Here is a 25,635-nt window from a genome sequence, read left to right on the forward strand (position 1 = left end):
AACACAGAAAATGGTAGATGCACATAAGATAGTGATTTCATTTTAATTCCGTCTAAGTTGCATTCTAGAATCTGCCACACGGTTTTGATTGGCTGTGTGGGTGAAGGCTCATGCATAAAACCAAATCACTGGTTTTACATAGAATAAACAAGAATGAAGAGGACTTAAAGCCAGATGCTGAAGCCATTTGCACACTCAGGGCTATTCCAAGACCCAGTTAGAACTCTAGGGTATATCAACAGGGCTATTTGGTTGCAAACAACCAAACATGGCTATATGGATTGCCCATGTATACAGATTGCCCCAAGTTCTGCCCACTGGGAAGAGTCTCCTTCACTGATATCTTTCAGGCTTAAATGCAGCAGCAATCCACTTCTAGCAGATGTTGACATTCAATGCAGAGCTATCCATAAATCAGGCCTGAACTTTTTTCTACCCTACTAACTGGTAAGGGGAATTCTCTAGGAAGGCTGAAGGAGCAGTGGTAAGGCAGTAGAACAAGTATCATAGAAGTCTCAGTTGCCTGCTTGCATATTTTGTTTGTGATTTCTGGACCTGTTAGGACCCAGTCTCAATATACACCGTTTCCATTTAGGAGTGAACGCTGCTGTGCACAGCCAATTTTATGATTTAGTGGATCAAATATCACTTAGATCATAATGGTCAGTTCAGGACACATAGTCATTTGATGTCTCAGGGTCGGTTATTCAGCTTCAACCAGAGCAAGCCCAGAACTGCTTTCCAAATGGGAAATAACATTTGACAAAGAAGGCGTTGCTTATGTCCAAAACTTTATGGGTATAAGCTGTGATTCTCCTATGGGGGTTATCAAAGGGTCCATATAGCATCTCTACCAGCCACAGACCCTTCTGATATTATTGGATCTGCTCAATCATAGCAAGGTAGCTTACACAGCATCCTGAATCTGCTGCAGAGCATTTTCGTCGGGGGCCACCCAAAACTAGCAAGCTGGCAAAGGACTTGAATTTCTCCAGAGAAGATACACAAGTGACCAATAATCACATGGAAAGGTGCTCGACATCACTAATCATTAGGAAAATGCAAATCAAAACCACAATTAGATACCACTTTTACAACCACTAGGATGGCTATTATCCAAAAAAATAAAAAAATTGAAAGAAAGAAAGAAAATTACAAGTGTTGGTAAGTGTGTGAAGAAACTGGCACCTTGTGTATTGCTGATGGGAATGTAAAATGATGCAGCCGCTGTGGAAAACAGTATGACAGGTCTTGAAAAATTAAATATAGAATTACCATATGATCCAGCAATTCCCCTCCTGGGTGTATATCCAAAAGAAATGAAAGCAGAAACTTGAACAGAAATTTTCCAAATGTTCATAACAACAGCATTCACGGTAACCAGTAGGTGGAAACAACCCACGTGGCTGTCAACAGTGAAACAGATAAACCAAATGTGGTATATACATACAGTGGAATATTATTCAGTCTTAAAAAGGAGGGAAATTCTGACACATGATACCACATGGATAAACCTTGGAGACATGCTAAGTGAACTAAGCCAGACACAAAAGTACAAATAGTATATGATTCCACTTATATGAGGTACCTAGAGTGGTCAAATTCATAGGCAGAAAATAGAATGGAGGTTGCCAGAGACTGGGAGGAGGAGGATTTGGAGAAGTTATTGTTTAATGGGTACACAGTTTTAATTTGGAACATAAAAATTTCTGGAGATGGATGCTGGTGATGGTTGCACAGCAATGTGAATGTACTTAATGCCACTGAACTATACATCTAAAAATGGTTAAAATGGTAAGTTTATGTTATATATATTTGACCGCAATAAAAACCTAGCAACTTTACAGGCTACCCAGTAAGTGGGTAAATGGGTTGTAGCAGCATACCCAAGGTGGCATAGATTGACTCCAAAGTCCAGAGAGGCTCACCAAGCATTGTGCCTCTTTTATTGTGATGAGCAATGCAGAGTGCAACAACTTGTCTCTGCTTTCGAGAGGATATCCTGATGTACCCCCAAACCACTACCCCTAGGAACTTCTTCCATTTAGCAGTCCCGTGAACTTTTTAATCCTATCCTCTGGTGTATCTTGAGGGTGCTTGTTCTCTTCTACTCTCCAGGTCCAGTTAGCATAGTGGCCTCAGTTTAATGGACCTGCCTGATATTTTGTGAGATGTCAAGACTATAAGGATATCACTCAGGTCTGTTTTATGACAGAGAGGAAAATTGAGCTGACACAGCACTGAGATAAGGCATTGAAGTGATACAGCTCTTTCTGCCTTGTGAAGGCAAGCAAACTGCCTCTGATCATCTTCACTGATAGGAATGTTGGTAGGAAGTATTTTTACCAGGTCAGTAACTGCTGTTGCTAATCGCTATACTGTTTAGCAAAGACACCATATCAGAAACTGCAGCTGTGATTGGCATCAACACACCATTGAGTTTGTAAGTTTAAGTCTTGGAGTTATCTGGTGTGTGCACCAAACGGATGAGTAAAATGGATATGGGATATGGTAGGATCACTGCTTTTGCATCTTCAGGTCTTTTGGCCATAGTATATACAATTTTCCACAGGGATGTGGTGGTTAATATGAACAGTTTTCTACAGGGGCATGTGGTGTTACCTTAGGTGTACATTGTGGGGAAGGGGGCAGGAAGAGATAGTTGCAGGGGCTTCCACATGTCTCTTCCCTTCCTACTACAGTAGCCTTTACTTTATAAGTGAGGGATTGTTACTATTCTCTGATATTGGAGAAAACAATACAAAAACAAAAACTGGGCTCACAGTCCTACTGGACCCACTTGGGAAAACAAATTGAGCCAAATCTGCATTTATCACTATTTATCCCTTGGCCTTCATAAACTTACACTCTGACCAGAGTGCCATGATGATATTTTGGATTTCCAGGGTTTATTATCAGTTCATATCCAATATCTAACAGCCCCCAGAAAGGCTGAGAGTTTCTGTTTCCCCAGTGTTCAGTCACCTGGTAAATGACCACACGTCCCTCTGCAGAAGGCTTAGGGCAGAAGTCACTGTGTACACCTATGACCACATTGCAGGGTTCTTCCTCAAAGAGAACCTGCCTCCCCCTCAATCAAGGGAGTCTGATGTAGGAACTGGCTTGAGTCTGGGAACTGAGCGAGAGGCCATGAATCCCAAGTACAGTGACTTTAATTAGGATAATACCCATCAGACCTAGAATTTTTCTACCTATACATCAATATATTAGCATATGGTATATTTAATTCCTATGGATCGTTGATCAACTAACCATCAGCACAGATCTCTGCAGGTCAAAACATCCTATGGCTTACTGTGATAATTGCTTCTACCTTTTCTCTGATAGTAAAGCACTGTCACCTAGAATCTACCGCTCAGAGTCCAATATTCCTATTTAAATAAGGGAACTTTATTCTTATGACATTTCTTAACACCTTGGTAAGGAGTGTTCTTTGATCCCTTTCAGGGGCCATGGTTAGAGGGTGGTTGACCAGATTGCGCGTGATCAATCTGTCTCCACATTTCTATCTTCCTGAGCATTTGAACCCCTTCCTACGCAGTATACTAGGGGAGATATAGCGTTCAACCTCATTAACTGTAGGCTGTAGTTGAGTCAAGGCTTCAAATTGCCAGTCCATCAGACTATTCATGGTGCTCCCAGATGCTTGAGCAGGTGGCTATCTCCACAAGCAAGGAGGACTAAGAGGGAGTTGAGGTTCACAGTTCTTAGTCTTGCCCATGTCTGCTCAGATATCCCCATCCCTTGTCTTGGAGTTCTACTCTTTCCACACCCAGTGCCCTTATTTAGCATAAGATGTCTGGTTAGCTGCAGATGTATTTGTATGCACATTCCGCAAACCTTACAGTAGTTTGGGTCCTTAGCCATATCTGCCTTGGACTATAGGAGATGAAAGACTCCTTCAAGCTGCCGTGGGGATTTTCTGGTGTTTCATTATGTTCTAAGTTGAGCGTGCAAGACCTTTATTTTGTCTCTTTCTCTGTATTCTCTCTAGATCACTCAGAGGCTGCCCTCTGATCACGCAGTCTTTATAGTCACTATGTTCACCATAGTGAATACATGCCAAGGCCACATGATCTTCTGACACTTTGCCCTCCAGCAGCACTTAATCTAATGTCATGGCCAGTGCTAATTTGAATAATCATGATGCCACCGCATACCACAGGTGACTAGTGTCCGTTTATCCACAACAAGGAAGTTATCTGAGCATTCCTTGATTATGAGCAAACCAATCTCAGAATCCCGTTTGTGGGGTTAGTTTCCTGACTTCACTCTTATTACCAATTACATATCACAGTCTAGCTAAAAACAGTGGGGCAACTGAGGAAGGTTTAATAAAGGGACTACTTACAAAAATGTGAGCAGGGCTAAGGAAAACCAAGAGGAGATGCTGAAGCACCCGAGGGATAGCAACAGTGGGGCGTCACTACAACCCCTAAAGTAGGCCTAAAGAGACAAAGGAAAGGGGAACAAAATTATAGAGAAAGTAGTTATTGCCATAGGAGAGAGCCATTTAGCAGGAGTTGAGACCTTCAATAGAAGGATTCAGTCAATCCACTGCAACTCAGCAAAGGGAGAGCCAGGAGAATAAGTATTTCAGTCTCCTTGTCCTGTCTCCCAGTCCCCTAACAGTACATCCTGTTAGCCAAACTCAACCAAGTAAGAGTGATAAAAGGAACAATCTGCCCTGGCAGGGAGGACTATTTTATCACTGACATTGTTTAGAATTGCCAGTCTGTGATGGTGAAAACAAAAGCAACTTTTAAAATTATTTTAAAAATTCACTACCTTATCCATATTAGTGTATATATGTCAGTCCCAATCTCCCAGTTCATCCTAATGAGAACCTGCTGTATAGCACAGGGAACTCTACTCAGTGCTCTGTGGTGACCTAAAGTGAAGGAAATCCAAAAAAAGAGAGTTTGGCTAACAGGATGTACTGTTAGGGGACTGGAAGACAGGAGAAGGAGACTGAAATAACTTATTCCCCTGGCTCTCCCTTTGTTGAGTTGCAGTGGATTGGCTGAAATCCAAAAAAAGAGGGGATATATGTGTACATATGGCTGATTCACTTTGCTGTACAGCAGAAACTGACACAACATTGTAAAGCAACTATACCCCAATTAAAAAAAAAATACCACCCCCCCCCCAAAAAACAATTCACTACCAACAATGCATTCCCTTACTGCCTTCACCAAGGGTGGGCTCCCTCCCATCCACGTGCCCTTGGTATGTGACTCACCAGTAAGGGAACCTGCTGGGTCACAGATCAGGCTGGAAAAGGGCAGATCTCAAAAGGCAAACAGAAAATATCCAGGCAACACTATTTAAGTTCTCTCTATACATGGTGTGCATCAGCAATCTGTTCCCTGTGTCAAAAAACTACACCTCGTAAACCAAATCAGCCTATTTTTCTATGGCCAGTGAGCTAAATGGTTTTTACATTTTTAATGGTAGAAAAAAATAGAATAATGTATTGTGGCACATGAAAATTACATGAAATTCAAATTTCAGTATTCATAAATTAATTTTATTGGCACACAGCCACGGTCATTTGTTTACAGATAGCTGCTTTTGCACTACATGACAGAGCTGAGTAGTTGCAACAGAGACCAGTGGCCCACATGGGCTAAAATATCTACTGTCCAGCCTTTTTACAGAACAAGTTGGCTGATCTCTGGTCTATCTGTATTATCACATCGTTTTTATTACTACGGCTTTGTCTTATGTCCCCATATTTAGTAGGGCAAGGCCCCTTCTTTACACTTCTACCACATACATTTGAGATTAGATTTGAGTTTCTTTAAAAACAGAACATAAACTTGAATTATCACTGGGTTTGCCTTAGATTTATTTGGGGAAAATTAATATCTTAACCTTTTAATTATCTATGTGAGATAAAATATTTATTCTTGTCATCTTATCAATATAAGATCTTATAATACATTTTCTCCATAATAATAATGGTAAAAAGTTATGTAATACTTAGTATGTGCCAGGTACCATGATAAATGTTTTACTGTATTAACTCATTTAATCTTTACAATATTATAAGATAGATATAATTATCATCCTTATTTTATACAAAACAAAAATTGTCACTTTCATAGTCACATAGCTACAAAGGCAGTCTAACTCCATATTCTTTGTTCTTATCAATATGCAACATTGCCCCTCAATAAAGGCCTTATGTTCTTATTTTTTAATTTTATTTTCTAGTTAGTTATTACTTACTTAAATATTACTGATTTAGATTACATTCTATACAACTGGATTTTTTTATTTCTAATAATTTGCTATTGTGATCCTATTGGATTTTTAGGTAGGTAATATCTTCAAACAATGGCAGCTTTAACTCTTTTCTTAAACTCATTTTTTTTCTTTCCACATAGGTGGATAGGGACCCTCAATACTATCTTAAACAGTAGCAGTAATAGCAGACCTCCTTCTACTGCTTGAAATCTTAGAGAGAATGCATCTAAAATTCCTCTATTAAGAATATTTTGCCATCTTAATTCTGTGTTTTCCTTGTCCTATACTATCTTTGGGGGGTTTTGTTTCTTTTTTCTTATTTTCTGATTTCCATTGGATAGATTGAATTCTCTTCTGCAGGTTTAAAAGTTACCTATTCTCTTTCAGTTGATGTTCTTGTAGCAGTTGCCCGGAATTTAAGAACCAAATATGTCCTTGTTTAACTCTAGTGATTTGTTTAATAAATCAGTAACTGTATCTTCCCTCTAACAAAACAAGTACTTGTGTTTGTTCTCATGTCCTTTTGTTTCTATAAACCACTCTTTCCCTTCATCATTTTTTGACATTACCTTGAATTTTGACCTATAATTCTCATGCATTTACATTCTCTTTTTTTAACTTATTCTGATTTTTTAAAAAATTTTATTGGAGTATAATTGATTTACAATGTTGTGTTAGTTTCAGGTGTACAGGAAAGTGAATCATTTATACGTATACATATATCCACTCTTTTTTAGATTCTTTTCCCATATAGGCTGTTATAAGTATTAAGTAGCGTTCCCTATGCTATACAGTAGGTCCTTATTAGTTATCTGTTTTATATATAGTAATGTGTATATGTCAGTCCCCATCTCCAAATGTATCCCTCCCCCCTTTCCCACTGGTAACCATAAGTTTGTCTTCTACATGTGTAACTTTATTTCTGTTTTGTAGATAAGTTCATTTGTACCCTTTTTTTAGATTCCACATATAAGCAATATCATATGGTATTTGTCTTTCTCTGTCTGACTTACTTCACTCAGTATGACAATCTCTAGGTCCATCCATGTTGCTGCAAATGGCAGCATTTCATTCTTTTTTATGGCTGAGTAATATTCCATTGTATATATGTACCACATCTTCTTTATCCTTTCCTCTGTTGATGCACATTTAGGTTGCTTCTATGTCCTGGCCATTGTCAATAGTGCTGCAGTGAACGTTGGGGTGCATGTATCTTTTTGAATTATGGTTTTCTCCAGATATATGCCCAGGAGTGGGATTGCTGGATCATATGGTAGTTCTATTTTTAGTTTTTTAAGGAACCTCCAAACTGTTCTCCATAGTGGCTGTACCAATTTACATTCCCACCAACAGTGTAGGAAGGTTCCATTTTCTCCATGCCTTCTCCGACATTTATAGTTTGTAGATTTTTTGATGACGGCCATTCTGACCTACTTTCTCTTTTTATTTCCTTTGTTTCTTTTTTTAGTATAGTAGTAAACTTAATTAAGCTATTGAGTCACTATTACTTTCAGTATTCCTTATAGAATCTCCTGAATTTGTTTTTATTATTATTTGAGTACTTCCTCCCAAAAGTATTTTCAATGTAGGTGTTTGTGAGATAAACCTTCTGTGGCCTCATATGCCAACAGATATCTTTATTATCCTCTTACATTTATATGACACATTCAGCACTGTACTGGGGCTTCTACCAATGGTTCTAGTCAGTATAAGATAAAGAAATAAAAGCCACCCAGATTGGAATGGAAGAAATAAAACTGTCTTTATTTATTCACAGACAACACGATCATCTATGTAGAAAATCCTTCAGAATCTACCAAAAAAAAAAACACCTAATAATTGAATTTAGCAAGGTTGCAGGATACAATATCAATATACAAAAATGAATTGTATTTCTCTATACTCAATGAACAATCAGAAATTGACATTTAAAAAGCAGTACTTACTGTAGTATCAAAGTGGGATAATCTGACCCCCCAAAAATGTGCAAACTTGATACGGAAAACTGTAAAACATTGCTGACAGAAATTAAAGAAGACCCAAATGTTAAATGGTGTATACACTATGTTCATGGATCAGAAGACTCAATACAAATAGCAACATAGAGAAGGGGCAGTGAATGGATATAGGGAGCAAATGAAGAAAAACACACACAAATATTAGATAAACAGTGGAAAGAAGGTCCAGAACCAAGTGGTGAGGAATTCTAACATTTAGAAGTCAGGTAAAGAAGGAAGAGGAGATGACAAAGGAGTCTGAGACGGAGTCGCCATAATAGGAGAAAAAGAATGTAATGTCGTGGAAGCTTAAGAATATATCAAAGAGAAAGTCATCGACTGTGTCTAATCATCATGAGAGAGTTTGTTGGACATGTGTTTTATTCTGTTTTTGGTTTTGTTTTTTGGCTACTCAGCATCTTGACCCCATTTTTATGTTCAGAAATTTTTATGTTTCCTTTCTTTTTTGAGTCTTGATGGGAAGCCACCTTCTACTACTGAAGTCAAAAAGTCTAGACTCTTACCTTCCACTCCCTCTTTGAAACAAGAATGTAGGCCTATGACCCAGGCCTAAGCAATCAGTTATATTCACCCACACCTTCCGTTGAGGAGTTAGTAAGACACAGAAGCAGCGATAATGGAGATTCCGTTCTGGTGGCAGTGGCAGTAACTTTCACTGGCACTCAGTGTCCAAGGATGACTGCGGTCAATGTCCAGCAGCTGGTGCGGTGCTCACTACAGTGTCTAAATTCTGGCTGCCTAGTCTTCTTTTAATTCTACCCATTTTCCAAACCTGGTTTTCTAGATTTATCTGTGATTATATGAGCTACTCAATATCTTTTCAGTAAATTTTTTGCTTAATTGGTTTCTGATGTTTGCAGATAAGGACCGCCCCCCCACCTAATACAGAAATCTAATAAGATAAAATGATCATCATTGTATTTTAGTATATGGAGGTCATTGGTAACTTTAGCAAGTGAGTATTTGATTTGATTAATGGGGTCAGTAACAAATGGAGTGCTTGAGGAGTGAGAGGGTATGAGGAAATCAAGATATGCAGACAATCCAATGGAGAAATTTGGCTCTGAAGGAGAAGGTAGGGCAATAACTGGAGAAGAAACTGAGGCTATGGTAGAAAGTTATTTTTAAATGAGAGAGCCTTAACCATATTTAAATGCTAGAGGGACTTAGTAGAGATGGAGAGACTGAAGACTTAAAATCAAGGGAAAAAAGAATCTGAGTATCAATTGGTCAGATAACAAAACATGCATATTCTAACTCCACTTAGTAAGTTATTCTACTTCTAATTGTAAGTTATTAAAAAAAAAACAGATTCTGAGCCACATATCCCTTTATATATGACTAGTATAAAAAGCTCATTGAATTCTGTGGTGAAAAAATTGAAATGAATTACAATAATGTTGAATACTGCTGCAGTATACCTCACAGGGCCATGAAGTTGAGTGGCATCTGGTATTTCCATTAGTAAGCAATTAGGTATCAGATCGTAACTCATTGTCTCCTACTTTTTAGCATTTTCAAAGAATGTTAGAAAAGATTTACACGCATACTTAGAAATCAGGATGTCATAAGTATTGAAGCATTTTGTAACCATTGAAATAAAAACAAAATAACTTTCCCTTGAAGAATCCCCTTTCAACCCCAAGGTTTACACATGATATTGGTATTTATGAATACGGAAATATTTTCCACAAATGTTTCTGCTCCCTGTAGAATGTTTGATATGAAATTAGTTATACTGCTTTATAAGGGACAAGTCTGTTCAGTGAAATTAGGTACAGTGGCTAAACTGGTCATTAGGAAAAGTGATTTCTAAGATAATTATTTCTGAAACCTACTATGGTAATAGAAAAACTGCTTAAGAGAAAGTAATACTAGCAAATTCCCTGGAATATTTTCAACAAGGATAAGGACATCTTTCCATTGGTCTTTTTTTTTGTTGTTGTTGTTTTTTCTTTTTTTCAAATCATGGCACCATGGTGCTTTTTGGCTTACCTTTAAAGACTGCTGGATTTTTCCACTGAGAAAAATATTTATTCTGGGATTTCTAGCATTATGCAACTGCCTGATTTTCCTAAACAATGTTCTTTCTTTTTTTTGATGTGGTCAAAGGAGTTAAAAGTATTCCTGGCATATTCACACTGCAGTTTCAATGTTTTTTTAAAGTCATGTGACTGTAACTGAAGGATAGTATTGGGGAGGCTCACAGTTGACTGTGTGAATTTCCTTCTGTATAAATAAATGAGTGTTTTGAGACTAGTCAACTTAGCACATCTGTAGTAAATGAGTCTACCATGCTGTTTTCATTTATGAAAAAGGAAAACAACTTTTCCCTGCAAAGATCATAAATCTGTTTGTCATCAAAATGAAGGCTTACCCGTTTTTTTATTTTTCACTGCTGCAACTATAAAATTGGTTATTGGAAAAGAGGGAAAGAAACAAAACTAACAGCTTGACTTAGGACAAATCAAGGCCTTTCAATCTTGACTATGCACTTTCTCAGGTGAACACAGGCTTAAGTGTTGTCTAAAATGAGATGCTTGTCCTAAAAGAACGTTGAAAGTCTTGCATTTTCCACTTGTGAATTGTGTCCAGCTTAAGAAGGAAAAACACACTTCATCAGCCCACTCATGATCCAAGCATAGAGTAGCAGGACCACCGTAGAAGCCTCTGTTAGGAACACCAGCAGCCCTGGCACCCCTCTGGGTTGTGTGTTCTCTAGTTTATGAGCTGGTCACCCCAAAGAAACTTCTGTTTCGAGGAAGATATATTTCTTAGTATTTTGGAGGAAGAAACATACCGGCGTCAGCCAGATCTACATTCATCAAATCCTGTCACCTCTTGATTATTAAGGGGTTGATTATCCAGTTAGGCTTTATCCTGATTGCTACTTTCTCTCTCTTCTCCACCCTTCTGCTTGTTTTGGCCCGTTTACTGCTCATTAGGAACTCTTCCAGAGCAGACAGAACTCAGCCTGTTTGGCTGCTTATTAGCAACAAAATGAAAGATTCGCTAAAGGAAGTAACTTTCCTAGTTGACGCTTCAATGACTCCGAATCCAATAAAGTTCATACTCTTTGTGGAATATTGTTCCATTAGGATCTGGCCTGTTTACATTTCCAGTCTTACATTCTACCTTGCTATTCACATGTGCTGTGTATTTTAGTCTAACAGTTATTAAACAATTGTTAAATAATATGTGCCAGCACGGGGAGATCAGCTCCATGCTTTGTGACCACCTAGAGGGGTGGGATAGGGAGGGTGAGAGGGAGGGAATATGGGGATATATGTATGCATATGGCTGATTCACTTTGTTATACAGCAGAAACTAACACAACATTGTATAGCAATTATACTCCAATAAAGATGTTAAAACGTGCAAAAAAAATTTTTTTTAAATAATATGTGCCAGGCACTATTCCAGGTGCTGAATATATATGACATTGTTTAATTCTCACCAAAACCCCATGAGGTAGGTATAGCTATTATCTTCAGTTTACAGAAAAGGAAGCTGAGACTCAGAGTAAGTAACTTGCCCAAGGTCACACAGACAACAAATAATAGAGCCAGAATTCAAAATCACACAATCTAGATTCAGAGCCTATGTTCTTAACCACTGTGCTATACTTTTTTCAAGTATGCTTAATTTCTTAGACATTGCCCCAAATTCTGTGTATTTCCCTCACTTTCATGCCTTCGTACGTGTAATTTATTCCCTCTGCTTGGAAGACTCTTCCATCTTTCCCTAGGAGGAACAACTTCTTGATCTTTCAGGACTTAATTGAACGTTTATCTCTTCCTTGGACTCTCCAGTCAAAGTTAAGCATGCCTGCTGGAACTTCTGTACACTCACTGCACATTGATTCCATCAGAGCATGGATCATATGGGTTCTAATTACTGATCTTCATGTCTTTCTCCTCCAGGCATTTGTAAACTTCTATAGAACGTGGATTCTGTTTTATTCGTCTTTGTATCCCTAGCACTTAGCATCGTGTCAGTCCCATTTAGAAGAAGCTCAATAAATATTTGAAGAATAAATGTCCTTTGCATAATAACTATGACTTTGGAAACCTGAGTTTAAAATTAAGATGTGTTCGCTACTTATCTTAAGAATCATCTATAAAATTAGTACAATAATATCTAATTCATATGGTTTTCATGAGAACCAAATGAGATCTTATATGTGAAGTGCTTAGTACGGTGGTGCATGCACTTATTATTGAGTTACTCTCTTTTCATAATAATTTTCATGGCTAGTCTAACATTCAGTGAACAAATATTTGTTTAATACGTAACAGTGTTATTGAACGAAACTTGGGTCCACTAGCCTGCATGCACGCAGTAAAGCCAATCCACTGACACCACGTTGTGGTGAAGGAAAGTGCAACATTTATTGTAAGGCACCATACAAGGAGTCCTGGTCAGCTAGTGCTCAAAAAGCCCAAACTCCCAGATGGGTTTCAGCAAAGCATTTTTAAAGGCAAGGTGAGGGAGGGGTGTCACAGGATATGTGATTAGCTTGTAAAAAATTCTCTGGTTGATGGTGAGGTTACAGGGTGGTGTGTCAGAGGGGTTAACATTATCAGTGCTTAGGCACCAGTGGGACTGGGGGCTATGTGCTCATGGTCATCAAGTAGTTAATTTCTTCCATTTAGTGGGGGTTTTAGTATCTGTAAAGCAACTCAGGAAATGTGCATCAGATACTATAATCTAGATACTTAAGAGGGGAGCTAAAGCAGAGGCTATGGGGGATGGGTCTGTCCTGGGAAGGCCCCGTAGAGTCCTGCTCAGTTACAATATGAGCCCGGAGTTAGGGAAGATAGCAGTGAACAAGATGGGCAAAGAACAGCCCTCATGGAACATACGTGCAACAGCAGGAAATTGCTGACATTTGACCGTTTTTGACCTTAAAAAAAGTCACAATTTAATATGAATCAACCTAGTAATTGGGTAGTAGTCTATAAACAAATCAAGTAATTCTAAATTGTGGAAATGCTATGAAAGAAAGAAAGCATAATGGGAAATAGATTTTGAGATAAAGTGTAATGCGAAATAGCTTATAGATGGAATAGACTATAGCAGCCTCACTGAGAAGGCTTACACTTGAGCTAAGGACTGAAGGTAAGACTGACCCAAGTACTTAAGAATGAGGGAAGAACTTGCCATGTGAAAGACCCAAAATGAAAAGACCTGTAGGCAGGAAAAAGTTTGGCGTGATAATAGGATTATCCGAGGATCAAGCAAGATGGTATGGGTACAGATTTGTTATTTTTGAAAAAAGGATGGACATTCATTTCTTCATGGTGGTATGAATGCCTAGTCATGCTAAGAGTCAAAGAATAGATGAAATATCCTCCTTCACTCCCCATTAGTCCCGTGATTATAGGCTGAGGCCTGGGTAAAGGAGATTTCATAGGCTACACTTATTTTGTCCAATATTATAGTGGCATTTGAAACTGTCTATTTTGCAAGAATGATAAACCACCAATTGTTCTATGAAAATCAGTAACTAATTTCTGTGAGGTAGTACAATGTTGAAATGCCTGTATCCATTAAAACTGAACAACAGTTAGTTGTGTATGCTCTTGGCAATGGACTTGAGTCAAGCAGACCTATCTTCACTACCTTAAGACTTGCCTCAATTCAATCCCACTCCGAGTTCCATAGGCACTAACATGTTTAGCGATTCAAAGCTAAAGTTACCTCCTAACTTTGGTATACAGCTCATTCATAAATCTTATTTCTAACATTTTGGCCACATTATTTATGATTGCCCCTACAGGAAAATGTTATGAATGCTACAATATTTATGTATAATGTAGCCTTGCATATAATCACCTAATAATTACTACCCCACATATTTTTAAACAGCCAATTCTTTCCTAGGAGGGATATATTTAGTAAGCCAAATAAAATGAGAAATTCCTACTTAAACAGAAGTGTTTTTAGTTGCTTGGAGTAAAGGAAGCAAAGTATTACTTTTATAATTCATTGGTTTGCTGGCTTTAAAAGTACTGTACTTACATTGCCTAATATTATGCAAAAAAAAATTAGGTCGTCGCATTTATTTTTGTATACTACAGAAAGTAAATTAGTTTTAATTACTATTTTCTCATACAGCAAGTAACTATATAAACATAAGCTATGAGCACAGAGGAGGGTGCTTGGCTGTAGGGAAAGGAAAAAAAAACTGTTTTCCTAGTAATTTTATTTTAGATAAAAACATCAACTAATTTAAGTTCAGTGTAGTTTTAAATTTATCAATCTACTATTGAAAAATCAGTGAAATTCACATAAAAGAAATTTCATTTTACTCAAAACTTTAAAGATAGTATTCCTTTGCTAATCCTCTTTAAAATGTGGATTTCTATTGTTGTCTTTATTTAGCACATTCTATTTCTTAATATATTTGTTTTAATTCTAATGAGAATAAGTCAGCTACACCAAGGGGCCTGGGGAATAACAAACAGCATAATGTTCTCTTTGGTATGTTTCACTATTAAATGCAAACCAGTCATCATTGTTCCAAAATTTGTCTCTGTGTCTGTCCTCTAATATGTGTAGTTAGCCCCATTTTCCTTACCAGATCTTTCCATTTCGTTCCAGGATGAAGGCAGACTTAAACTAGTCCTTCCTTTCTGCACAGGGAAGTCAAAGTGGAAAGCAACTTCCTTTTCTTTCCTTAACTGACATCAGATTAAATAAAACAACACAACCATATTGCCATTACAGTTTCTTATACATAGAAGACACTCAATAAAAAGTAACTCTTGTCGTTGTGGTTGACATTGTTGTCATTACTGATCCAAGTACTTGTTTCCTGAGAAACCCAAGGCTTAAGCAGCCATCAGCTTCAGTCCTGTAAAAACTGACACTTTCTTACAGAGTCAAAACCAGTTTCAGTAGGGAGACTGCCTTCTATCTGAGGATAATGAAAGTTTTTGGCCATGAGACATCATGTACTCTTATCATTTTACTAACTTTTTTAAGACTCAGGTAAACTATTGATTGGTCTCAGCATCTCTGAACAAATTAATAGTAATTCTGATTTTATTTACTTTTTAAAATTTGCTCAGAGTGACTTACACTTTGCTGATTGGTTTTAGACAAATCATTTAGAAAACACTGGAAAGAATTCCTAGGGATTAGCATCTGTTTCTCTTGAAAGCAGAATTACTCATCCATCTGTATATTCATAATAAGAAATGTTTGTTCTCTGCTTGTATGAAACATTGCTTGGAACTTTGTACAGAACACTCTGCTTCTTTCCTCAAATTTCTCTCTAAGAAACCAATGTGACAGTAAATGATTTGGAACATATTTATTGTGCTGTGTTAAATGTCTGATAGCGCTGCAAGTAAAACGAAGTTTCTCGTGTACAGTTAACCCTAAGGACTAGTCATATGGTCTTTATTATTCTCACTAAAAATACTTATTGACCTCAGGAATGTTCAGCAGTCTTTGCATGTCCATTGTTCATGTATCACCCAAAAGATACATTTTTTTTCTGTTGGAGAATAAAGATTTCTAAAAATACCTAAACTTACAAGTAAAGTGAGGTAAAGTGGTACTATTTTAGAACTGCGGAATGTTGAGGTGTCCTAAAATCCTCTAGGGTGATTTTTCATGTGATACATCTCCTCTCCAACTGGGATCCACTACTTGTCTAACACAGCCAGACACAGGATACGCTCAGTCTTGAAAGACAACCCATTATTTTTTTTTTAATTCTACACTCATTCGTATTTTGTAACCTATCACCTAGTTTAATTCTGGAGCGACTTTGTTGGTCTATTTGTTTTCTTCCTGGCTTCCATGTCCTTCCTTCTATCTTTTATTTATGACCTTGTAGAATCTGCTTTCTCTTCAGGCCACTGGTTTCTTCAGGTTTTTCAACCTCTTTTTGTTTTTATTGGGAAGGGCACTATTTATCTGAATTTTGTTTTTAAAACTTGCCTTTCCTATAGTCATATTCTCGTTAGAATCCTGGCCATTGGTATAACACTTATATCTTTCCTGAACATTTTTTTAAGTTTTTATTGAATTTGTTACAATACTGCTTCTGTTTTATGTTTTGCTTTATTGGCCCTGAGGCATGTGGGATCTTAGCTCCCCGACCAGGGATCGAACCCACACCCCCTGCATTGGAAGGTGAAGTCTTAACCACTGGACCGCCAGGGAAGTCCCTTCCCTGAACATTTTTGAAATTCTGTATCCCAGAGTCTCAAGTGACTATGACTGGATTTGCTTTCATTTGTATTGATGAGCTCTAAAATGGCACCATCTCATGTCTCCAGGGTTCTCATAGTTCATATGGAAAGTACACTACCAGATAATCTATCCCAGAGATATGGAACCAAAAGGCTCCCAGACCAAATTAAACCAAATCAATGTAAAACACATAGCAAGAAGCAAAGGGAAAGAACTAGCATAGGTTAATGACTTAGGATAAGGTGCAAGCAACGTGGAAGAACCACACCACCTGAATCCTAAGTCCACAATGTGGATCTCTCTCTCTCTCTCCCTTGCCTCTCCCTCCGTCATGCCCCGCTCCCTTCCTCCCTCCCTATATAGATTTTGCCCTCATAATGGTTCCTTACAAATATTGAGAGCCACTAATATAGATAAATGGTGAGAGATAAAATGGTTGATGTAGATTGGGACAAAAAAAGATTTGAAGGTCAAGCTAAGGAATGTGAGCCTATGTCCTAAGCACTGAGCATAGTACATGGCACCTAGTGATAGTGATAGAAAATATGATTTTATTCATTATTTTAGTGAGTTTTGTGATCATGAAGAAAATCTGCTTAGAAAAGGTAATTTTTTAATATATTGAACTATTTTTTTTACCACCAGTAAGAGAATAAAAAGATATGTGATAATTTGGAGGAAACATTTTTTAAAAAGAGGAAAAGTGCTTTAGCATTAAATTCAAAATTGGCTTTACCTTTTAAATCCTATTCTCCCAAGCAGACCTTCCACAGAAATGAGTCTAGCCTATCTGGAGTCAGTTATCTCTCCTACCACATTTATAACTCTAAGGGAAACAGCTTTACCTTATGATCCAGTTAACCCTACCTTCTCAGTAATTTCTTTTCTAATTAGCACCAAAGGTAACTTCCCCTCTTCAGAACCTTTCTAGTATTTACTTTATATCTCTTTTCTCATCTGGTCTTTTTTTTTTTTTTACATTTCTGCCTTTATTATAACTATATGTTACAGTCTTTTTAACTTAATTTTAAGCTTCTTAAAAATAAAAACCATATCTTATTTATATTTGTATTCTCCACAGGGCTTCTCATGATACCTTCTTTACACATAGATGATATTCAACAAATATTGTTGAATGCATGGAACAACTATTACACAACCCAATTTATTATCCCAGGAATCAACTCAGAAAGTAGCAATCATCTCCTAGAACAGGAGTCAGCAAAATTTTTCTGTAAATATTAATAACTGTTTTTGAGTTTTCAAGGCAAGAGGCAAAATCAAGGGTATTACTTAAGAACTTATGTAACAAGAAAGAAAATAAGTTTTCACAAAATTTTTATTTATGAAATTTAAAATATATTAATGTATAATTTTTTGTGATACAAGTCTACTAATGAGAAAAACAGAATTCTTTTGCAAGGGGGATAACATTTAGCTTATTACAGTTTGCTGTCATCAAAATTTCATTTGTTAATGTGACTTAGAATGAGATTTTGCATGTTTTACATATTTCATCTTTGAAAATTCTTTTCACACAGATATGTACTGCCAAATACTGCAGTTCATGAGCATATGATTTTAATTGAGCATATTCATTGCTTGGAAGGAATTTATAAAATTCTGTTAGATTCTTCTCTTGGTAGTTGCCTTTTAGAATGTCATTATATTGTACATTAGTCATTTCCAATTGAAATTATAGGTTGAACTCCTCAAGTGAACAGTTAAATGGATTTTGAATATAGAAATTTCTTGCATCTAGGTCTGAAAAATGCTTTAGAAATGCTTTTGAAAGTGAAAATACTTTTCACTTTCAAAGGCTGAAAGTGTTTGAGCTCAGAAAACCTACCCACCGCAAATTTGTGTGGAAATGGAGATCTCACTTCTTGTTTTAATTTTTGACAGCACAGGAAGTGTATAAAGCTGTTTGACATTACTTGTGATTCAAACATTAGTTGTCATCAAAATGACTTTATCACAGTATGTTTCACATGTGAGCATTGTTCTGCCCTGCAATTTTTGGTTGAATTCATAGATAAACATTAAATTAGTCTGCAGCAAAATCTAATTTCTAAAGCCTTATCATTCCATAATAAAGGTTGAGGGTAGTTCTTCTCATTCAAAAAAACTTCAATCATAGTCTCAAAAATCTCAATATAACTTTATCCCTGCTAAGCCATCAAACTGCTACATGTTAGAGAAAGTCAGGATATTCAGTTTCTATTTTGACAAAAAAAATTCACAGAACCACCGAAGGTTAAATTTACAAGAGTCAATGGAGTTCACTCTTGACAGTACCGGCTCAATAACATATGCTAGATTCAAGTATTTTCCTCAGAGTACCTGATGGTGAATAATACAATGAATAATCATAGCTCTAAATACCTTAACATTTTCACAAGTTTTGTTAATTTGTCTAGTTAGTCTTTTTCTTATGCATTGCTTATCCATTGCCATCAGTTTTATCACATTTTAGCAGATACCACTTCAGGTTGAACTGATTTAATGTTTTAACTTACTTGAAAACATTCTTACCTATAGTCTCTCCACAAACTATTCATACAGGTTAATTCTTCAGGCACTTCAAACTCAGCAGTGACTCCTCAAATAAACAACTGAGTAGTATTACTAACATCTGTCGATTAATCAAGAGGCAAGGAAAACCACTTGAAAGCATTTGTCTTATTTTTCAATTGACTATTGATGCTGCTCCAGTGTCCTTGACATTTTAAGTAATTGTTCTTGCCAAAATGCTAAGAAACGAGTTTATTTTTGCTGCACGATTTAATTAAATCTATCAATAAGCGACTTTGTTGGACTAACAAATGAGCCACTCAGAAACTTAACTTTAGTTGCAACTTCATTTTCAAATTTTTGTGAAGAATTTTTATTGTGGTAAGATACTCAGTTTTAGGTTTCCTAATTTTTCTGTTACACTTCTGTGAGGTGGGAATATTGTGTCAAATGCTTGGTATGATAATGATGTATATTGTACTTTTTTTTTAGCACAACTATAGTGTCATTGCATAATAAACACAAAGCTTTGACATCTAATTTGATCACAAAATAATCCACATTCCACTGTGCCTTAAAAGTACAACATTCAAAGCCCACTTTTTTCTTCTTTTCTTGTTTTGATACAACGGATATGCACTGATAATAAAATCTCACAATAAGTCAATATATGTTCCTCTCAAAGCACTGTCAAGTTATAATTGCATCACTGCAATTTGCAATGCAACAGGCAGTAGTGGGAAGCAATGAGTGCCTTTTAGTCTCTGCCACAATGACTGGACCCTGTCATTATAGCACAAAGCAGTCACAGACAATATATAAATGAATGAGCATTACTGTTTTCCAATAAAACTTTATTTACAGATTCTGAAACTCTAATTTCATGTAATTTCCACATCTTGAAATATTCTTCTTCTTTTGATTTTTTCAACATGTGAAAATGTAATAACTATTCTTGTTATTCTTGTTTTAGAGGATTTGGCTTTGAGGAAATACTGTTTGCTTACTTAACTTTATTCCCAATTAAACTATTTGAAGCAAATTTTCTGGAGTCATGTGTGATTGAAAAATAGAATATTCTTTTTTAACTGAGATATAATCAATATAACATCATATAAGTTTCAAGTGTACAATGTAGTGATTTGGTATTTGTATATATTGAGAAATAATGACCAAAATAAGAAGAATATTCTTCTTAAGGGTATGTTAATTAGAGTTGTCATGCACACAGGAGTATAACACAGAAAGTTAGAATGTAACAAACATACTTCACATCTAGGCTACTTAGTCAGAAGATACTGACTTTGGTGGATAGTACAGAGGTGGACTTTGTGCTGCCTCAGTATTTTTATTTTAAAAACCCAAGACCATTCCATTAACTATAATTAGAGATTTTTGGTGAGCCAAAACATCATTTAAACATTTTGCTTATTTGGGAAAGAAGCCCAGGATAACTCCCAAACCTGGGCAGTGTATCAACAGTAGCCTTTCAGAACACCACCCCCTCCTTCATTTATTGAGCATCTGGATGGATTTTCTAGGAGCTGGACCAGTCTTCATTTCTTATCTGTGTTATTTAGGGCATCAGAGGCAGCCCAGGAAGAATGGGACTGGCTGGGTCTCCAGGTCCTCAAGGAGCCAAGGGTTCATCGGGCCTTCCAGGAAGCCCAGGAGTTCTAGGCCCGAAGGTACTTTCATGTTTGTTTTGATGGATGAGCAGTATTGACCATCCTTCCTGGCCCTGAGTTTACTGGCTAGATCACAGGATGGTAAGACTGATAGCTTTTAATAAAATTTGGCTAATCATGAAAACACATTAGGAAAAAACGAAAGTGTGTGGCCTTGACATAGCCATCTCCCGTGATAGCCACAGTGCATGTCATTTGCCATAACTACTTATAAACCCAGGACTGGTCATGCTTTAAAAAATGTTCTTTGACTCATTTTGGTTCTTCTTCCCTTTCTGTCATCCACCTTCTCCTCCAAAACAGCAAAATCTTATTTACTTCCAGTTACATACTTTCTCAGTTATACTTCCTGTTCCCCTACTTCTGAACCTAACCAACCAATTAATAAATCTGATAGGAGTACAGATTATTTCTTAAAGTCAAAGTGATAGTAATTGTCTTGCCTTAACATTCATTGCCAGGAGTATTGCCACATGTCAATAGGCTTTCCATACAAAACCTCTCTTAGAAATATCTCAGTGCAGATTTGACCCAGACCACCAAGAGACTAGTCCCGTATCTAATGCTATTTCATAAAAGACTAGGATTAAGACATTGGCGCCCTCATCATTATTACCTCTTAATTTGATTTTCAGAGTTCCACTTATAAAGAATTTCTAGGTATTCTGACCCATATGGGTAAACTGAAAATGATGACCCAGCAGCTTACTGTTTATAGTTTGAGCCTTTCTGTTAATGTTTATACCATGAATATCCCTTTCCACTGAAATACAAGATAGCTGAGCAAATGCTAAAGCTAGGAAAAGAAATAAGAAAGATCCCTACCTTTTATGTGTGAATCTGCAAATAAAAAGATCCAGTCTGTCAAGTCCCAAAGCTGTATCTTTATCTCAATACAGTGAAGGATAATTTGCAAATCTTAAAGCTTTGGTCAAAGTCTACCAAGCATCATTTTTCATTACCTTATCTATAAACTCCACATGATTCTTAAGTTTATTTTTAGAAATGGTAAAAGCTATTGCAACTCTCATTTCAAAAACAAAATAAAAATAAATTTTAAAAGGACTTGACTTTTAAAAATAAAATAATGATAATAAACTATGTCTTTAAAGTGACCTTTTAGGGGATAAAGAGGATTGGTATCAAAGGAATCTTGGGAAACAGATAATTGAAATTTCTTAATGATGGAATTGAAAAGATACTCATGGCAAAAACCAGGGTTCACACTTCAAGAGATTCTGCTCTGTTTCTGGTATCAGATAGCTGAATCATCTCTGTATGTAAGAAAAACACAGCAAAATAATTTCAATTCAAATAAAATGCAAGTTCCATCACATACAAATGCCTCCACACATCCTACACCCTCACCATTCTCTCTGTAGCCCCACTATCCTCCTCCTACTTTTGCAGGCCCCCTCTTCCCTCCTCTTTCCACAGTCATGACCACAATCTCTGGAATTCTATTTCCCTACTGCTACACTTCTCGTTCATTGTAATCAAATATTATGTATGTGGAAACTATTGGTGGGGAGAACGATCATGCAGATTTTGACTTCCCCAGTGCCTTGTACACATGCCTGAGGATGGGCCGGTATTTAGATTTCATTTAAAAGCCAATATGTTTATAGGTTCTAAAGTCAAGATAACCTTTCTTTTTTTTTTTTGTCCATAGGGTGAACAAGGGCTACCTGGTCAACCTGGAATTCCAGGTAAAAGAGGTCACCGAGGAGCACAAGGTGATCAAGGACCATGTGGAGAGCCTGGCATGAAAGGGCAGTCTGTAGGTGACAACTCAGAAATTCACTAAGCACTTATTCTACACACCAGGCCAACATCGTACAATAATCGTTATCATATCTATTAACATTGCAGGGAGAACATGGCATTCAAGGTTTGACAGGTTTCCAAGGATTCCCAGGCCCCAAAGTATGTTTACATATTTTCTGCTCATCTCTGGCTATGTTGAAATACCAATGTTGAAATACCAATGTTCAACATCTGTTCAAAAAACAGATGTTGAAATACCAATATTTAATCTCTGACTTGAGCTTTTGTTTTTTTAATCTGCAAAATTTCAGTTGGTACAGAGTAATATATTTGAGTTTTGAATATGTTAATTTTGACTTATGTAACTATATATTTTCCTAGCAATTTTATGGAATAATTTGCTTTTGTCTCTTCTCATTTTGTTTTTCCAAACATTTTATTTGAAAAATTTCAAACATAAGGTTGAGAGAATGAGTAAACACCTATATACCTATTACCTAAATTCTACCAAAACATTTAACTCTACTTGCTTGACTATGTACCTACCCATCTATTTATACCTCCTCCTCTCTCCATCCATTTTTGATGTATTTTGAAGTAAACTGTAGACCTCAGTACAATTCCTCCAAAATACTTAAGCCTGTACTTCATTAACTATCAAATTCCATTTTTAAGAGCCAATTCTTAATACGTTGGTACAAGATTATTTCATGTAGTAAATGTTCATATTTTGGCTTTTTGTTTTTTATTGTGTTTCTAGGGTCCTGAGGGAGATGCTGGCACTGTTGGAATATCAGGTCCTAAAGGTCCTATTGGACAGAGGGTAAGTATGAAGTCGTTCTGCCTTCCCAGATACTGTGATTCTTTGTTGACTACAGGAATTAGGGTTAAGAACTCTAAAATAAATATACTCCAAATTAATAACTTTAAAAAATGACTCTTAAAACAGAAACTCATTAGAGCACATGCAGACATTCTCAACCTTTTTCAGTTCGTTTGTTAGTTTGAGCAAAAGACCCCACAGACCACCCGTACTGCCCAGTTCTTACTTTAAAAAAAAAGAATTAATGTAACTACTGGATAATATGTTTATTAACTCACACCAGTTAATAAATATATTACAAAAAACATAAAGCAGTTTCATGTTATAAGCATTAATATAACCAGGGACTAGAGACCACCCCCGTGTACCACCTGGAGGAGGCTTGTCTATGACCAGAGCTCCTCAGACCACACTTTGAAAAATGTTTCCCAATAGCTGTGTTTCCTCTGCTCAGGGGTGGGTATCCCCAGAGAGTAACGAGGAACTCCTTAAAGAGTTGGAAAGATCAGGGCTCTGAAGAACTCCAGTTAGCTGTTTAGTGCCTGAAATTGCAAACTGTAGAGAACGTAAGTAGGATAGATAAGTCACCAGCAGTAACTGGTTATTGTTTTTGTTTGTTTGTTTGCTTTTTTGTTTTTATTAACCACTCTCTCCTAACTGATGAGATGATCTATAAAACTAAAGAGAAAAAAGGTTAAAAATAAAAGCCAACCACTGGTTTGACTGTGGTAGTAGCACCTCTATGGCTAACAGCAGCTGCTAAGGCAAGGGTGGAGAGAGCTGAGAGAGAGGAAGGAGAGCAATTCAGATAAAGGAGAACTGAGTCTTGAAGAAGAATTTTACAACTGAAAACCACTATCTTGTGCAAAGATATTAAATGAAAAGTCAAATTTTTAAAATCCTACGCCGCTTCCCTAACTCTTACAATAAATTATTTTCTGTAATACAAAGAGCAGTGTTGTCATGGGAAATGTTTATTTAAAGGCCCCTCTCAACATTTCTCCAGGTGCAAATGTATTAGTTATTTTTATGATTTCTCAGGAACCATGGAAAGCTTGTGCTTTTAGGTAAAGTCCAATTCTTTATCATCCACAGGTGGGTTACGTATGGATAGGCTTCTCTGTAATAAATATTTGTTTTAAGTTCTTACATACCTTAAGTTCCCCACTAATTAAATTCATTCATTCTGATTTTATTAAGTTCTCAATTAATTAAATCCTTTCTTGATATTGTCAAAGAGAAGTTGGCTGCCTGCCTAGCCTCTGTCCTAAGCAGAGTCACATGAGGTGCTGTGTCTCTATAAGCCAGGATCTGAGCCTATACTGCTTTGCAGCCCCAGAAATTTTATCAGCTCTCCAATAGTAAAGTTATGGTAACTAGCTCACAAATACTAATTTATAAGTGCAGATATTCCTATTAAGTCATTGTAGAGACAAGTGAAAAGTCTTGCTAGGTTAATATTTAGCAAAAAACTGTTATGTACCAGGTACTGGTGTTCAGTTTATGTCCCTATATCATTTACTCCTCATAAAAATCCTGTGAGAGATGCTATTATCCCCATTTTGCTGGTAGGGAAACTAAATCTCTGAAAGGTAATTTGCTGAAAGCCATATGTGGCTAGTATGTAGAGGAGCTGGAATTTGAATCCACATCTGATTGACTGAATAATATGTACAAATCATTATTTCCGAGAGGTGGATCATGGTCAAATTTATTAGATTGACACTTTCTTGGCTTTTTTTTTTTTTTTCAGTAATAAGCCAATTTAGAGGATATATTTGATTAGGTTAAGAAATCAAGCCTCTTGATTGTGGACCTTTGTGATTTGGGAACCATATTTAAAAATTATCACTTAAAGTAGGTCTTCATATTTAAAACTGCTTTCATTAGATTTACTTTTTAGAGTATCAGGTAATTTCTCATTCTAAGCCAACTTAATCTTAAAGCTATTTGTCAATAGACTGAATGGCATTATAATTATCTCCACTGAGTATTTTCTGTATCTTGGCCGGAGTTGGACAAAGCGAAAGACTGTTAGATAGCCACATTTATATATGCCACGTTAAGTGGAGCTAGAAACACTGAAATTTGAAGCTAGTGGTAGCGGGGGTGGAGGTTGAGGGAAAATTACTAAAACATGTATTTTGTATTCATTAAGAAATGATAGGCTCCATTTTTAGTTTGGGAGGAGTTGACCAGAGATCCAGCTTATTCAAGGTTATCTTCACAATCAAATAGCAGCTTACACTTGCAAAATTGTTTTTCACATTTAATTCTCACAATGGCCCTGTGCAGTAGGCGTTCTTATTTTACTGATGAAGAAACCAGAAGTTTAATTGGT

At 36.6% G+C, this 25,635-nt stretch overlaps 1 protein-coding gene across 7 annotated transcripts in view; it reads left to right on the plus strand.

Moving 5' to 3' along the window:
• COL24A1 (collagen type XXIV alpha 1 chain) overlaps positions 1-25,635 on the plus strand; it is a 408,506-nt gene that overhangs the window by 347,858 nt on the left and 35,013 nt on the right. For all 7 annotated transcript variants that reach the window (XM_082409988.1, XM_082409993.1, XM_082409994.1 and 4 more), the window contains 4 exons: positions 20,597-20,704; positions 22,377-22,484; positions 22,577-22,630; positions 23,232-23,294. In XM_082409988.1, the coding sequence (XP_082266114.1) occupies positions 20,597-20,704; positions 22,377-22,484; positions 22,577-22,630; positions 23,232-23,294 (333 nt within the window). The remainder of the gene's footprint in view (positions 1-20,596; positions 20,705-22,376; positions 22,485-22,576; positions 22,631-23,231; positions 23,295-25,635) is intronic.

This window comes from Balaenoptera physalus (assembly GCF_965194825.1).
Source record: "Balaenoptera physalus genome assembly, chromosome: 1".
NCBI lineage: Eukaryota > Metazoa > Chordata > Mammalia > Artiodactyla > Balaenopteridae > Balaenoptera > Balaenoptera physalus.